Source organism: Balaenoptera ricei, chromosome 20 (genome assembly GCF_028023285.1).
Source record: "Balaenoptera ricei isolate mBalRic1 chromosome 20, mBalRic1.hap2, whole genome shotgun sequence".
NCBI lineage: Eukaryota > Metazoa > Chordata > Mammalia > Artiodactyla > Balaenopteridae > Balaenoptera > Balaenoptera ricei.
In genome coordinates this window covers 53,822,194-53,839,945 of record NC_082658.1, presented here as the reverse complement: position 1 = coordinate 53,839,945, position 17,752 = coordinate 53,822,194, and the positions used below count along the sequence as shown (strand labels likewise).

General features: G+C 33.9%; 1 protein-coding gene across 1 annotated transcript in view; it reads left to right on the top strand.

Moving 5' to 3' along the window:
* Positions 1–17,752, top strand: part of RABEP1 (rabaptin, RAB GTPase binding effector protein 1) — a 105,109-nt gene that overhangs the window by 50,839 nt on the left and 36,518 nt on the right. The window contains exons 3-5 of the mRNA XM_059907727.1: positions 6,951–7,154; positions 8,976–9,136; positions 12,141–12,260. Of these exons, the coding sequence (XP_059763710.1) occupies positions 6,951–7,154; positions 8,976–9,136; positions 12,141–12,260 (485 nt within the window). The remainder of the gene's footprint in view (positions 1–6,950; positions 7,155–8,975; positions 9,137–12,140; positions 12,261–17,752) is intronic.

Below are 17,752 nucleotides of genomic sequence, written 5' to 3'. Positions count from 1 at the left end.
AACCTACAGCAAGTAGAAGGAAGGAATTAATAAGATTAAAGTAAAAAATCAGTGAAATACAGAATAGAAAAAGTGATGAAAATCAATGAAACTGATAGTGCTTTCTTTGGAAAGACCAACAAATTGACAAATCTTTAGCTAGATTGACCAAGAAATGAATACAGGGCCATTACTACTGACCTTACAGAAATTAAAAAGAAGTGTAAGGGAATACTGTGAATGAGGAAGTGGACAAATTCCTAGAAAGATACAAACACCAAAACTGACTAAAGAAGTAGAAAATCTGAATTAGACCCATAGCAAATAAAGAGATTGAATTTGTAATTAAAAAACTACCCACAAAATATGAAAAGAAAAGCCTAGGTTCAGATGGCTTAAGTAGTGAATTTTACCATATGTTCAAATAATTAACACTAATTCTTCTCAAACTCTCCTAAAAAGTAGACAGGAGGATGCACTTCCATACTCATTTTATGAAGCTAGTATTATTACCCTATATCAAAACAACATGGACATCACAAGCAAAAAACAAAACCAAAAAATCACCAATATACCTTATGAATATAGATGCAAAAATCCTCAGCAAAATACTAGCAAGAAATTCAGCAACACATAAGAAGAATGATATACCATGACTAAATTGGATTTATCCTAACAATGCAAGGTTGGTTCAACACCTGAAAAATCAGTTAATGTAACGCACCACATTAATAGGATGAAAAGCAAAAACTTACGATCTTCTCTAAAGACACAGAAAAGGCATTTGACAAAATTCCACACCCTTTTATGATAAAAACACTAACCAAACTAGGAACAGAAGGAAACTTCAACCTGATAAAGGGCATCTACAAAAAGCCCGAAGCTAATGTTGTTATCACACTTAATGGTTAGACTGAATGCTTTCTCTGTAAGATTGGAACAAGACAGTGATGTCCACTTTCACCACTTCAATTCATCCAGAGCAATTAGGCCAAAAGGAAACGGAGTGGGGGGGGATTAAAAGGAATCCAGATTGGAAGGGAGAAGTAAAACTATTTCTATTCTTAGATAACCTCTTATATAGAAAATCATAGGGAATCCACTAAAAAAAGTTTGTAGTAATATATGAATTCAGCAGGGTTGCAGGATACAAGATGAATATACAAAAACCAGTTGTATTTCCATACACTTGGAATGAGTAATCTGATAATGAAATTAAGGAAACAATTTCAGTTACAGTAGCATCAAAAATGAATAATAGGACTTCCCTGGCAGTCCAGTGGTTAAGAGTCCACGCTTCCACTGCACCACTGCAGGGGGCACAGGTTCAATCCCTGGTCTGGGAGGATCCCACATGCTGCGTGGTGTGGCCAAAAAAATAATAATAATAATAATAATAAAGAAATTTAACAAAATAAGTGTACTTATTGTACACTTATATCTGGGAAGTTCAAAAACACTGGTGAAAAAAAACTTAGAGGTCTAAATAACTGGAAAGACATCCCATGTTCATACATCAAAAGATATAGCATTAACAATACTCCCCTGATATACAGATTTAATGCAGTGTCTTTCAGTATCTCAGTTGCTTTCTTTGTAGAAATTGACAATTTGACCCTAAAATTTGTGTGAAAATGCTAGGGATTCAGAACAACCAAATATTCTTGGAAAACAAAGTTGGAGGAATCACAAAACTTACTACAAAGCAACAGTAATCAAGATAGTGTGTGGTTCTGGTATAAGGATAGGAGTAATTCAGTGGAATAGAATTGTGAATCCAGAAATATATACGAAAAATTGATTTCCTGCAAGGTGCCAAAACAATTTAGCAGGGCAGGGATCATCTTTTCAATGAAGTGTATTGAGACATCTGGATGTCTACATGCTATAGAATGACATTGGATCCCTGGCATCTACAAAAGTGTCAAGGACCTAGGTTTAAAAAGTAAGCTATAAAACTGTTAGGAGAAAATGTAGGGGTAAATCTTTGTGACTTTGGATTCAGCAGTGATTTCTTAGGTACGACACTACAAGCAGAAACAATGAAAAATTAGATAAGTTGGACTTCGTGAAAAATTAAAAAATTTTGTGCTCCCAAGTACACTATCCAAAAAGTGAAAAGACAATCTGCCAAATGGGAAAAAAGGTTGTAAATATTTTATCAGATAAGGGACTTTTATCTAGCTTATATAAAGAACTATTACAATTCAGTAATAAAAAGACAGCCCAATTAAAAATGGTGAACAGTTCTGAACAGACATTTATCCAGAGAAGATACATAAATGGTCAGTAAGCACATGTTAAGATGCTCAATGTCATTATCTACCAGGGAAGCATAAAATTACAATGAGATGCCACTTCACACCCATTAGGATGGCTATATCCAAAAGTCAATTAATAACAAGAGTTGGCAAAGATGTGGAAAATCAAAACCCTCATACATTGCTGACAGGAATGTTAAATGGTCTAGTAACTTTGTAAAACAGCCTTTCAGTTCCTCAAATGGTTAATCATAGAGTTACCATTTGACCCAGCAGTTCCACTTCTAAGTATATACAAGAGAAAAGAAAACACGTCCATACATAAACTTCTATGTGAATTTTCATAGCAGCATTATTCATAGTAGTCAAAAAGGGACGAACAACCAAATATCCGTCAACTGATACATGAATAAACGAATTGTTTTTGTTATTCCTCCATAAAAAGGAACGAAATACCGATAGTACAACATAGATGAACCTTGAAAGAACTATGGTAAGTGACAAAAGCCAGTCACAAAGTATGTACGATTCCATTTATATGAAATGTCCAGAATAGGTGATAGGGATAGAAAGTAGATTAGTGGTTGCCTAAGACTGCCGGGTTAGAGGGTTGGGGGGTGATAAAAAGTATTGGATTTCTTTCTGGGGTGATTAAAATGTTCCAAAGTTGATTATGGTGATGGTTGCACCAGTCTGTGAATACGTTAAAACAATGAGCAATCACTACACACCTATTAAAATGGCTCAAATCTAAAACACCAAAAGCTGCTGATGATGTGGAGCAAGAGGAACTTTCATTCATTGCTGGTGGGAATGCAAAATGGTACAGCCACTTTGGAAGGCAGTTTGGCAGTTTCTTACAAAAGTAAATATACCTTAGCATATGATTCAGCAATTTTGATCCTTGGTATTTACCTGAATGAATTGAAAATGTATGTCCATGCAAAAACCTGCACATGGATGTTTATAGCAACTTTATTCATAATTGCCAAAACTTGGAAACAACCAAGATGTCCTTCAGTAGATGAGCAGGTGAACTGTGGTACAGTGGAATATTATTCAGTGTGAAAAGGAAATGAGCTCTCAAGTCATGAAAAGTCATAGAGGAAACAGATGTGTATTATGAAGTGAAAGAAGCCAATCTGAAAAGACAGTGTACTGTGTGATTCTAACTGTATGACTTTCTGGAAAAGGCGAAACTATCGAGACAGTGAAAAAGCTAAGTGGTTGCCAGGGGTTAGGAGGATAGGAGGAATGACTAAGCAAAGCAGAGAGGATTTTTAGGGCAGTGAAACTTCTCTGCGTAAGAGTGGTGGACACATACTATTACGTTATCCTGATGTAAACTGGACTGCGACTAGTAAGGATGTGTCACTGTCCAGAAAATGTGACAGAGGTACTGCTGTGGTGGGGGATGTCAGCAGTAGAGGAGGTTGTGCGTGGGGAGGCAGGGAGTTTATGGGAACTCTGTACTTTCTGCTCAGTTTTGCTGTGAACCCAACATTGCTCAAAAAATAAGGTTTATTAATTTTAAAAAATGGGACTTATCTCAAAACAATAAGTTGTAGAATGCAAACTGGTGGATGGGACAAGATTGCCTGTGGGTGTATGGTTGCTTTATCTGAGTGATTGGTGCATGAGGCTTATAATAATTTTTGATATCTGGGAAACCAAGTCCCCCCATTTTATTCAAAACTATCATGGGCTTTTAAAATTATTTACTATGGAAAATTTTAAACATACACAAGATTATGCTAAATATTATAAATAATGCTATACTAGTCTAGACAATACAGTATTGGCATGAGAATAGACAAATAGACCATATTTATAGCGTAGAGGTTTCATAATCAGATCCTCATATATGTGGAAATTTGATATATGACATAGATGGAATTACAAAAATGGGAAGACTGGGGCAAGAGTTTAGAACAAGGGGAACATGTGTATAGAAAAAGTGGATTCCTAGCTCACACCTGAATGCCCATGAACCATAATAGCTGATCTATTGGTACTCTGGTATTGCAATTAACGAATGAGGTAGTTGCATGTATTAGCAATCTCAAAAACTGATGGATGTGAGACAATTGCAGAAGAATACTATGCTACGAGAGCCTTAAGGTTTAAAAACCTGTAACATAAAGGTGTAAAATATGCATGGTAATGATAACTCCAAATTCCTGATAGTTGTTACTCTGAAGAAAGTAGTGTATTTGTAATGTTTTATTTCTTAAGGTTAAAAAGAAATTGAAGCTGATGTAGCAATAATATTAAAAATTATTAAGCCAGGTGATAGGTATCCATTACAGAATTCTTTATATTTGTTTCTGTGAAATATTTTATAAAGTATTGGTATCACCAAATGAAGTGTCTTGTTTGGATCCTAATTCAAACAAATCTTCAAGAAGACATTTTTGTGGCAGTTGGGGAAATTTCACTAAGATTGAGTACTAGAGTATATCAAACAATTATTAGTTAGGTGTGACAGTGGCACTGTGTATATGTAAGAAAATATCCATGTTTTTAGAGATGCATATATAGTGCATTAGATGCTGTAATGCAGTTTCTGGGACTTTTATTTTTTTATTTTTTAATACATGGGACTTACTTTTAAAAAAGAATAGTTGAAATAAATGGCAAAATCATTATAATTGGTGATAAGTATGCGGAAGATTGTTGTAATATAATACTCTCAACTTTTGAGTTTGAAAATCTTCATAATTACATATGCAAAAACAAAAAATAATTGTTCTTTAATAATAATTTGTACTATTGGCTACCATGTTTGAAATGCTTTGTTACAAAAATTTTTTTAAGTTCTGTTTGTTTCCTGGTTTAAATATACACATATACATATATTTAACATATATACTATATATCATGTATAATAAATAATGTATATTATGTCTTATCTACATATTTATAAAGTGAGTCAGGAATAAAATTTGATCCACTCTTCCTCCAGGATCTCTATACTGCTTTTAACTATGAGGAAACATGCCAAAATTAGTATTTAGCTTTATTGTTTATTTGCAGTTTTTCTTTTCATAGTGACAATGTGGTAGTGAACAGCTCTGGGTGATTTCCAAGAAGTCAAAAGTAGAAGGGATAATTAGCATGGGGAGGTGTTAAGTATGTAAACTTGAGCCTTGACAGAATTGTATTAATTTCTCAGAAATTAATAAAGTATTCCAGAAATAATGCTTTTTCTTTTATTTCACATTTTATGAAATAGCACTTAGAATATAGAGTTGATACACACACCCACTTCTTTTGTGGTTTCACGTGTTTATGTCTTTACTCAGTTTCTGGGTCATTCCCAGTCACACAACTATCACGATTTCTTAGATAGCCATCTTGCCTTCAGGATACTTTAGATAGTTACTTTCTGCAACTAATGCTTATAACTGTCTGGCTAGTGTTTCAAAATATTTTAATAGTGTTGACAAAATGATGGGAAACTGACATTGAGAGAGTAAAGATTTCTTAAATGGCTTCACTTAAAATTAGTATGACTAGGTTTTTTCCTGTTATTTGAACAACCAAATTAATTCCTGTGATTGTTTGATAATGATGAATATCTTTACAACTTTTAAAAGTTCTTTGATTGATACTATCTATTTGACTTTTTTCAAGTACTTAGAAGTTTATACAGAAAAGTGTTGCCATTATTCTGGCTTGATGGCCTTGTGACTCTGTTAAAGTTACACAGCTGGTTAGTAGTAGCGTTAGAACTTAAATCAAATTGTTTTCATGGCTGGTCGAGGTAGTATTGTGCTCCGTAAAGGAAATTGATGACTTTGCAAAGATGAACAGTTCTTCTGCATAAATGTTTTTTAAAAAGGAAGTTGAGACAAACAACAGCAGACTGGGAACAGTTTTGTAAGATAAAATAGTATTAATATCCAGTATGTATAAAATATTCTCCCAAATTAGGGGAAAAACAATTCATCGGAAATCCCAGGTAAAAGATATCACCAAAGAGGAAATACTGGTCGCTAATAAATGTATGAAAAGATACTCAACCTCTCTATTAATAGGGAAATATAGGTTTAAAAACTCACCATTTTCTACCCATGATGTTGGCAAGGACTTAAAAAAATGGAAAATAGTGACTGTTGGTAAGGGTGTGAGAAAACAGACACACCCCTATATACTGTTGGTAGGTTCATCTTTTTTGGAAGTCAATTTGGCCAGATATCCTACTTAGGCTTAAATCATGTAGTAGGCACATCAGATCAATTTAATATTTCAGAGATGGTAAAGGGGTGCCGAGAAATTAATCCCAACTTTAAAAAAGCTTAGACCTAGTTATCTGCCATGTACTCTGGCTTTCTTTCCTCTTTTATTAACTATTTCTTGAATTGTGTTTCAATAACTTGTTTTATCATTAAAACAACTTTCTGAGGTGGGTATTTTTATTCTAATTTTGTAGATGTGGAAACTGAGGCCAGAGAGGTTAAATAAGTTAGCCAGTGGGTGAAAGAGCCTAAATTTAGTTCTAAAACTATATGGCCTTAATCACTCTTTGGTTAGATAGTTAATAATTGATTCATGATACCCAGCATACCTTAAATCTTACCTTTATTTAAAATGATTTCATTTTCTAAGTTAACATTTAAAAATGTAATGCTTAATTTCTTCATTAGAATGTCAGCCTGATAAAGGTGAACTTTTCATTAATGGAAAGTCTTTTACTTTTTTTCCTAGAGGATCTGAAGAGGCAAAATGCAGTTTTACAAGCTGCACAAGATGATTTGGGACATCTTCGGACACAGCTGTGGGAAGCCCAAGCAGAGATGGAAAATATCAAGGCCATTGCCACGGTGTCTGAGAATACCAAGCAAGAAGCTATAGATGAAGTGAAAAGACAGTGGAGAGAAGAAGTTGCTTCACTTCAGGCTGTTATGAAAGGTAAAGATAAAGACAGATCTATTTTATGATTTTGTAAGATAACTGATTCTGATGATTGAGAACATTTTCAGGTCTTAAAATATATCCTGAGTTTCATTTATGTTTCATTTGTGGCTTTATGTATTACCATCTTCAAGATGTACTGTCATATTCAAAATAAAAGGGAAGCCAATGGGTATATCATCTGTATCTTTAACAAATTTAATAATGGAGAATTATTGATGAGAGTGTTACAGAGATACTGCATGAAATGAAAACTATAGTTCATTATAAGGTTTAAAGCAGGGCTTCAAAATGGATTTTCTTATAGGAGAGGCAGGCCACTAATGTTAATGAATGAAGCTGTGTGTGGGCACAGGAAGTGTGCTGAACTGGGAAGACCTCCCATGCAAAGAGTAAAGTTACTATTTACACTTATTAGTTCCAGCTAATTATTGCCCATCCAGGCCAGTGTTGCCATAATTTTACATTTTAAAGAAAAATTTGGATTTTTATGTGAAATCTTCACTCAGTCTATGAGATAGAGTGGCCTGTGGGTTAGAATAGGCTTTATGAGCTACCAGCTGGTGACCCTTGGTCCAAAGGAAGAGTAGTAGTTTAGTCTCTATCAACTTTTAGCACTAGTGCTTATTAATTCCTGCATTTCTGAGAAAATGATAATGAAATAAGCTGCCCCCTGAATCTTTGGGTTCCCAGAATTAGTTTTGTTAATAATATAAATGTGAAATAGTGATGACTCTTTTTCCCGTCTTCGCAGTTATGTGTCACTTTTGCCTTAGTACTCTGTGAGAAGGCAGGTAAGACTAGCACTGTTTTCTGAGTTTGTGGCTATCACGTAGGGATTACTCTAAGCCTCATGTTACATTCCTGACCATAACAGCTTACCCAAATAAGAGTTCGTTTTTTTCACATGAGAAATCCAGAGGTAGGTAACCTAGGGCTGGGTACAGTGGTTCCTGATGTCATTAGTATCCTAGGCTCCTTCAGCTTTTCTTTTCCTTCACCCTTAGCATGTGGTTTTCAACTTCATTTTGCCTTGTGGTTGAAAAAAATGACTGCTCCTCCTCCAGTCCGCCTCAGTAAAGCAAAAACTTTCTAGAAATCTCCAGCATATTTCCCCCTGCACCCCCCCCACCATACAATTTATAGAGGTTTCTGATTACACATAACTACCAAGGCATCTAGAAACTCTAGTTTTAAAATTGGGCCGTTGACTTCCTAAACAAAATTGGGGTTTTGTTAGTAAGAAAGAAGAGTGGAAATTAATGGACAACCAGCAGTGTTTATCACATGTTTTAAGATTGTATTAAAGATAAAGTCATTTTATAAAGACTTTATAGAATTTGTCTCAAGTTAGAATCTTGGGTTATAGTAAAAACATTCTGAAAATATATCCCTTTTCTCACCCTTTCAGGTATATAGTTGTACTGGGGTGACACGTTATATTTGTCTTAGGAGTCATAGTGTTGTATCTAAGAACATAGGGTTTAGAGTTGGCCTTAGGTTTGAATTCTAGCTCTGTTTCTTTCTGGTTATGAAATATTGGCCAGAGTATTTAACCTCTCCTAAGCTTTCCTCATCTGTAAAATAATATATGGCACAGGTTTATTGTGAAGATTAGAGATGATTTAAAGTCCTTAGCAAAATTTCTACATGTAGTAAGAACTAGAAATGTTAGTTTAGTGCTTTTGTTTTTATTTTTAGTGAATTAAAAGATTTCCAGAAACTAGGCTTAAATTATTTATATAACTACTTTTAAAATTTTAGTGTGCCAGGACATTTTTTCCAGAATGCTTAGAAATATTTGGTGATGTTTTGTAGAAACAGTTCGTGACTATGAGCATCAGTTCCACCTTAGGCTGGAGCAGGAGCGAACACAGTGGGCACAGTATCGAGAATCCGCAGAGAGGGAAATAGCTGATTTAAGGAGAAGGCTGTCTGAAGGTCAAGAGGAGGAAAATTTAGAAAATGAAATGAAAAAGGTATGAAGGAATGTATTCATCTGTAGAAACATTTGAATCCAAATATTTTTGTTGTAATGCTTTAACTAATATTATTATGGTAATAGAAGTTGTACTTTTTTGTTTTCTGTTAGAGAAATTATTTGGACACAGACTTAAATATAGTACTAAATAATTTGATGACCTTCTCCTAGATATATGTGTGGCTAAGTCCCTCATCTTCAAATCTTTGACCCATTGCCTCTACCTCATGAGGCCTATCCTGACCACCCCATTTAACATTGCAACCTGCCCACCTCCCTCCCCCACCTACCACAACTTGCTCTTATCCTGTTCTAATTTTTCTTTTTCCATAACATTTATTTCCTTACAATGTACATAGAGTTCACCTATTTGTTATGTTTATTACTGTTTGCTGCCTTTTCCTCCTCACTAGAATGCAAGCTTCACGAGGGCAGAAGTCTTGTTTGTTGTGTATCCTAAATGCTTAGAGTAGCGTCTCACGCATAGGTGCTTAGTAAATATTTGTTGAATGAGTGTTGTTGCTTGGTGTTTGTGTCTAAACCGAAGCCTGAGAACAGATTTTAGTTTTCCTTCTTTCTCAGTATACCTTGGTTCCTGTGTGACGAATGTACTGCACATTATGCTTGAACATTTTACCGTAAGATGCCTGAACATAGAACAGCTAAATATAAGGTGAAATATTTTATCATTGAGAAAATTTAAAAAGCTTTTTGGCCAGTTTGATTATGTAAGCTTTTAGTTTATTTTTTTATTTTAGTTTTAAAAATTGTTATTGGAGTATAGTTGATTTACAATGTTGTGTTGGTTTTAGGTGTACAGCAAAGTGAATCAGTTATACATATATACATATATCCACTCTTTTTTTTTTCTTTTTTAAGATTCTTTCCCCACGTAGGCCATTACAGAAACTTTTAATTTATTAATTTATATGCATACATATATTTGAAATCACATATAAAATAATAATTAGAATTTTATTTTTCTTTTCAGTTGAATTAATCATAATCTTGGTTCATACAAGGACTACTTTTATATATTTAGAAGTTTATTTAATTTTTTTTTTATAGTGTAAAAATCATATGAGAACTCAACACCCAAAACAAAAGCTTGAACCTTGAGGAATAATTATTTACATTGTCTTATTTCAGGAAAAGATTGTAATTCAGCTTCTTCATGAGGATCTGACAATGTCTTCATGAGGATCTGACAATGTCTTCATGATCACTAGTCACTTAGTCATCTACCATAGTTAGCCAAAGTAGGTAGCCTTCAATTCTGTCATGTCTTTTCAGAGTAAATCATAGTTGATGCTATCATTAGACATTTTATTCAGAGCCACAGTACCATTCACATGAGGATAGTTTTTTTTTTTTCCATTCTTCTTATATATTCATAGTCGTAATTTCTGCAGTCTGCCACTTTTTATCCTTTTTAAAATTTATTTTATTTTTTAAAGTTAACTTTATATTTTAGAACAGTTTTTGATTTACAGAAAAATTGTGAAGATACTACAGATTTCCCATATACTCCACTCCCAGTTTCCCCTATTAACGTCTTAATGTTAGTATGGTACATTTATCACAATTAATAAGTCAGTATTGATTATTGTTAACTAAAGTACTTTCTTTGTATTCAGATTTCATTAGTTTTTACCCAAGTCCTTTTTTCTGTTCCATAGTCCCATCCAGAATACCACATTACATTTAGTCATGTCTCTTAGGCTTCTCTTGGCTGTGATAGTGTCTCAGCTTTTCCTTGTTTTTAATGACCTTTCTGTTATTTAAAAAAGTCATCTTTAAAAGTTTTGTTATTATGATATGCATCACTTGGAATTGTGAGGTCATTGTTGCATTAATAAATAACTCAATCTGTATTAAATTCTTTGCCTCTTCTCTCCTTTTTTTCCCTGATGATTTTAATCAGCAGACCTCTATAAGCGTCCCAAATTAGCCTTGGCTGAAGATATTTTAAGCTCACATGTCTTTTCCAAACAGTCCTTAGTTCAAAATAAAATAAATGATGAAATGACTTTGCAAGCACTGGAAAACAAAGTGCGTCCCTCTTTTCTGAGAGAGAGCATTTTTTTTTTTTTAAATCTCCACTGACATTTTGGCGTAGAAAATATTTTCCCTATCATGAACACTTTAGGATAAGCTTGGACTGTTTTAAATTCAGTGAATAAGATTAATTTTCATTTACACTAGAAGGAAAAAAGCTAACTTTTTGAGTCTGCCTTTGTTTCTGTGTGAATATACGTGTGTGTATATAAAATAAAATTAAGTTTCTTACCAACTTGCTAGTTTATGGATGTTGTTTCCTTTTAATCCATGTTTTTGAGAATGAAGGATGGAAAGCAGCATGGTTTTAAGGGTTATTTTTTGGGTTTGTTTCATGTAGATATCAAAAGTAAAATGATAAATACCCTGTTTGAATAATTAGATGGAAGCCCTTTTATAGAAACATAATTTTCTAATATTTTAGGAAATGTTCTATTTTTTATGTTAAAAAATTAATTAGTCCTTTCAGTATTTGTAAGAGATTATGGTTTCATTAATTTAGTAACCAGAATTATAAAAATTATTTATTATATGCATTTCCTTTTATATATAGATATTTTCCAACTCAGTTACTCAACTAATTAAAAAGTCAAATTTGTGGCTGCTTTCACTTTCTGAGACAGACCGCATTCTGTCTGTGGAATGTGTATCTCTCTAAATAAACCTGCTTTCACTTAAAAAAAAAAAAGTCAAATTTGTCTTAGTGGATCCATTTTGCTACTTATTCCCAAGTTCTAAATGGAATATTTGGGAAAGTTGTGATTATGACTTGACATTCAAAGTAATGCAGCATTTAAAAGTTAGACGTGGTTCAATTTTGTGAGTGCTAATACAGTGCCTGCTGGACTTATTTATTATACTAATTTTAATAAGTGGAGAGGTTAGAGTTTTTTAGAAAAGCAATAAATCAGTAAGTTGTAGCATTTAATTCTTTTTAACCATAGGCCCAAGAGGATGCTGAAAAACTTCGGTCTGTTGTGATGCCTATGGAGAAGGAAATTGCAGCTTTGAAAGATAAACTGACAGAGGCTGAAGACAAGATTAAAGAGCTGGAGGCCTCAAAGGTTGTGGAACATTGTAATCCATTTGCTTGAAACCAAGGTTTTGCCCTAATGCCATGAGCAAAATTAGAATACTAAGGGGGTAAAAACTGTAATTTAAACTATGCATCTTAAGACTCTTGCTTTCTTGAAAATGCAAGAAAATGTTTGGAGATGATTTTGCCCTTATGGATATTTAAAATAATGACAGTAGTGATGCTTGTGCTGCTTTGTTACAAAGTCAGTGTTTATTTTCTTAGCAAAATGAGACCTGATCTCTCTTGTTTTGTTATGAAGGAAAATAAAGTTTTCAAAGGTGACTTTGTTTTCTGACATCAGCCCCAGAATTGATCTTTTAGAAATGACGTAGCTATAGTGTGGCTGGATTTGTTGGCTATAAAGACACAACAGAAGAAATACAAAGGGATGTCAAACATTTTAATAATTAAAGTAGGAAAGAAAGAAAAAAAATTTTAGAGGTAATAAACAGAAGCACAACATAGGAATGTAGAAATACATATAGGAGTGTAGAAATGGGCATGTATCAATAATCCTAGTAAGCTGATAATTACCTACTAAAAGAGACTAGATTTTAAAAATCAAAATTTATATTGCTTGTAAGACATATACCTAAAATAAAACTACAAAGTAAGATTGGAAAAAAAAAAGAGAGAGACTTAAAGCAATGCCTTGTAAATTCTAATCAAAAGAAACTTGGTTTAGCAATTGTAATATGAAACAGGTAGGATGAAAGGAAAAAAGAATTAATAGAGATAAAGAGGGACCCCTTCTAATTTATAATTCATCAATAAGATATGATAGTCATGCACTTGACTGCATCTTACATAGCCTTGAAATATGTGAACTAAAAAGTGACAATTGTGAGGGGAAATTGACATTCACAATTATAGGAGGGGATTTAAACTGTCCTTTAGCAAATGATAGTGCAAGCAGAAAAAACATATTAGTAGGGATATAGGGGTTTTGAGCAACTTGATTAATAATTTAGATGTAATGGACATAGAATCCTGTCACTAAGAGAGTGAGAAAGAGACTATATTTTATACAGTAGTAGAGCATAGTAGTTAAGAGCTCAGCACTTATTAGGTGGATGACCTTGGGCAAATTAATTAATCTTACTGTGCTTTGGTTTGCTCAACTGTAAAATGGGGATAATACTACCTCCTTCATAAGGCTGTCATGAGGATTATATAAGTTAACACATAAGGCACTTAGGATAGTGCATGGAATAAATATTGTTATTTTTAGGTACATTATACTTTTCATAATGTCACAAAGGAAATATCGTCAGATTTTGAAGATTTGATGTTATACACATCCAAATCTCTGACCACAGGTTATTAAATTATTTACAATAAAACATAGCTAAGATGAAATGTCTGGAAAATGAAAACAATTTAACTCATATGGAAAAAAGAATTGTAAAATATTTAGAGTGATTTGAATTTTTTACTCAATAATCTAAAAAAAGAACAATAGTACAAACAGTATGAATGGAAGGAAATAATGCAGATAAGAGCAGAAATTAATGAAATAGAAAAGCAAGAGGAAAATTGTGAATATAATGAAAAAAATGGAAAAAGTAGTAAGATAGACAAACCTGATAAGCCTAATTAGGAAAAAAGAAAAAAGACTTAAACCATTAGAAATGAAAGAGGGAAATAACTACAAATCAGTAGAGACTTAAAAATAATAAATACTATGGACAATGTCACAGCAATAAGTTTGAAATGAAGTACGTTTGGTGAAATGAAAAAATTCCTGATAGGAAATAATTAGCCAATATTGTCTCAAGATAAATTAGGAGAGCCGATGTAGTTAGTAACTATTAAAGAAAGTGAATTTATAGTCAGAATCTCCTTTTCTCCTGTCTCCTATCCTCCAAAAGACATTAGACTCAGTTAGTTTTGCAGACAAGTTTTTCCAAACCTCTTGGAAAGAGGTAATCCTTATATTTTACAAGCTGTATTAGAGAACAGAAAAAGAGGGAAAGCTCTCCAACTCATTTTATGAGACAAAACTTCATTACAAACAAACTCACAAAAAGGTATTAAAAGAAAATTGTAGATCTATCTCATTTAGGAATACAGAAACAAAACTTTTCAGCTGGGTAGTTAAAAAAAGGAAAAGAAAAAGCAAAAAAGACATCATGATCAAAAAGGGATATTCCCAGGAATTTAGGATGGTATATCACCAGAAAACCTATTATTTTTATGTACCACATAAAAAGATTATAGGAGAAGAGTAATAAATTCATCTTAGATTCAGAAAGGCATTTGATAAATTTAAACACCCAATAACTTATTAAAGGGCTATTTATCAAACCTTCAGCAAACATCATACTTAATGATGAATGTTTAGCAGCCTTACCATTAATGATGGGAACATATGAGGAGACCCGTGCTCAGTGATTTTGTTCAGATTGTTTATGTGGTCCTAGGTGATAAGATAAGCCGAGATAAAGAAATGAGGCATAATAACTGGAAAGAAAGCAGTGAAACTGATTTTCTGTATAGGAAAGCAAGAGAATATTCAGACATACAATTAGACCTAATAAGAGTTCAGGAAAGTTGTTTCCAGCAAGATCAACATGCAAAAATAGTAGTGTTTGTGTACTCCAGTAATATCCAACTTACAAATGCAATGGGGAAAAATTCCTGTTCACAATAGCAAACAAACAAACAAAACCTATATTAGTTACCTGAGAATATATCTAAATAAAAATGAGTAAGATCTTTATGGAACACATTATAAATGAAAATTTGAATACATGTGTGCTCCTGAGTGAGAAAATACTGTATTGTAAAGCAGGCAGTATATCCCCAAATTAATCTGTAAATTCAAAATTCCCCTCAAAATCCAGCAGGGTTTAATAAGGAACTCGATAAGTAGATCCTAGAATTCATATGGACAAGCGAAGGATCAGAAATACACCCAGCAAAAATTTTTTAAAATTAATTAATTAAATTTATTTATTCTTGGCTGTGTTGGGTCTTCATTGCTGCGCGCGGGCTTTCTCTAGTTGAGGCGAGCGGGGGCTACTCTTCGTTGTGGTGTGCGGGCTTCTCATTGCGGTGGCTTCTCTTGTTGTGAAGCACGGGCTCTAGGAGCGTGGGCTTCAGTAGTTGTGGCGCGCGGGCTCAGTAGTTGTGGCTTGTGGGCTCTAGAGCGCAGGCTCAGTAGTTGTGGCGCACGGGCTTAGTTGCTCTGTGGCATGTGGGATCTTCCTGGACCAGGGCTCAAACCCATGTCCCCTGCATTGGCAGGCAGATTCTTAACCATTGCGCCACCAGGGAAGCCCCGACACCCAGCAAAATTTTGAAGAAGGCAAGGTATGGAGACTTGCCCTACCTACCAGTATTAAGACTTACAGTAGCTTTACTATTACTGTAGCTACTGTAATTAAGATAGTTTGTTGCTGGTTTAAAGATAAACAAATGGACCAGTGGAACAGAATAGAGAGCCCAGAAATATATCCATATATATATGGAAATTTGATATTTGACAGGTGGCATTACAAGTCAGTGGAAAAAGTATGGATTATTTAAAAATAGGCTTTTCAAATAGTTATAAATATGGATTAAAGTGAGGTTAGCTTTCTACCTCACACTTTTCAAAAATTAATTTAAGTGAATTAAAATCTTAAGAGTAAACGTAAATCTTTAAAACTTTTAGATGTTTAAAAAGGAGAATATGTTATGTGAGATATAAAAACATTTCTTAAATAAGGTAAAAATACTATGAAAGAAGAGATTGACAAATTTGCCTATATTAGAATATAAAACTTCCTTATTAAAAGATATCACAAAAAGTTGAAAAGAGAATTATAGACTGTTAAAAGTTACCTATACCTGACAAAAAATTAGTGTCCAAAATTAATAAAAATTGCCATGTCCATAAGTGACAAATGGCCCAACAGAGAAACAAGTAAAGAATATGAACAAGCAGTTCACAAAAGAGGAAGTTAAGGAATGTGAAAAGATATTCAGTCTCACTAGAAATCAACGAAATGTAAGTGAAAATCAAATGCCGTTTTATTCTTACCAGATTGTAAGTCTTACAACATAAATTTGTTGTGTTTATCCACTATTGGAGTGTGTGAAACTCTTCCCACTTTTCAGCTGCTGTCGTGAAGTTGGAATCCCTGTTGAATATTTTGGGAGTTCTCCGGCCCTTGTTGCTTCCCTTTACTTTCTCCTGCACAGACGCTGATACCATGTAATTCCATATAGGTAGCTTTCAGTGGTTTGTCCCCACCCTCTAATTATCGCTTTTTTTTCTGTTTGGTAGATGTTCATGTATTCTGAGTTCTGTTATCTTATTAGTTCTGTTGTTAGGGTGTGTGGAATTCAAGAAAATCCATGTACCACACATTCACTGTCACCATCTTCCCAGAGTTCTGCTCAGTAGCTTTCGAATGTTAGAAATTAATTCATTATTAATAGAGTCAAATATTTATTCTAAGAAGTAATAGCTGATAGAGTTAGTGGTTATATACCACCATTTTATATCTGACATATTGACTTTCCTTTATCATTAACTGAATTACCACCTCTCCAGGTGATAGGGAAAGTGCCTGACAACAGTCAGCACTTTGTCATGCTTGGTTAGTGTACAGTATGTTTCTGGTTGGCTGACAGCCTCCAGTGAAGCATCAAATGGCAGCTTAAATAATCATTTTAGTCCATGACCAGTGCTAATGTATTAATGATCTAGGAGTAAAGATAACTGAAAACAGATCAGCCAGCTATTTTGAAGAAATGGGAAGATAAAAGGCATAAATATAACCTTGAAAGTGAAATTAGACATAACCATTTGAAAAAGTTGAAAGTTAGTTTAAATGGCCACAATTTAGGATGGGCAATTTGTAAGGAAGGGTAGAGCAAGTGATTCTTTAATCACTTTCTGGGGCAAGATTGCATTTTATTTTGGTTAGAACTATTTCAGATATTAGACTATATTGTTAATATTTGAAAATTATAGTTAATTGTTCAACAGAAATAAGACATTAAAAAAGAAGATGTAGGGCTTCCCTGGTGGCGCAGTGGTTGAGAATCTGCCTGCCAATGCAGGGGACACAGGTTCGAGCCCTGGTCTGGGAAGATCCCACATGCCACGAAGCAGCTGGGCCCGTGAGCCACAATTACTGAGCCTGCGTATCTGGAGCCTGTGCTCCACAGCAAGAGAGGCCGCGATAGTGAGAGGCCCGCGCACCGTGATGAAGAGTGGCCCCCGCTTGCCACAACTAGAGAAAGCCCTCGCACCGAAATGAAGACACAACACAGCCATAAATAAATTTAAAAAAAAAAACAAAAAAACTTGACCTTTAAAAAAAAAAAAAAAAGATGTAATTTTTAAGAAGTATTCTGCACTTGGCTTCAAGTTTATGTTCATTACAGTATGAGACAGGTTGTTTTTTCCATCATGGCTTCCTCTTTTTTCCTTCCATGAATTTATGTCTATGAAAATGTCTCCTTTTTATAAATTTAAGGCAT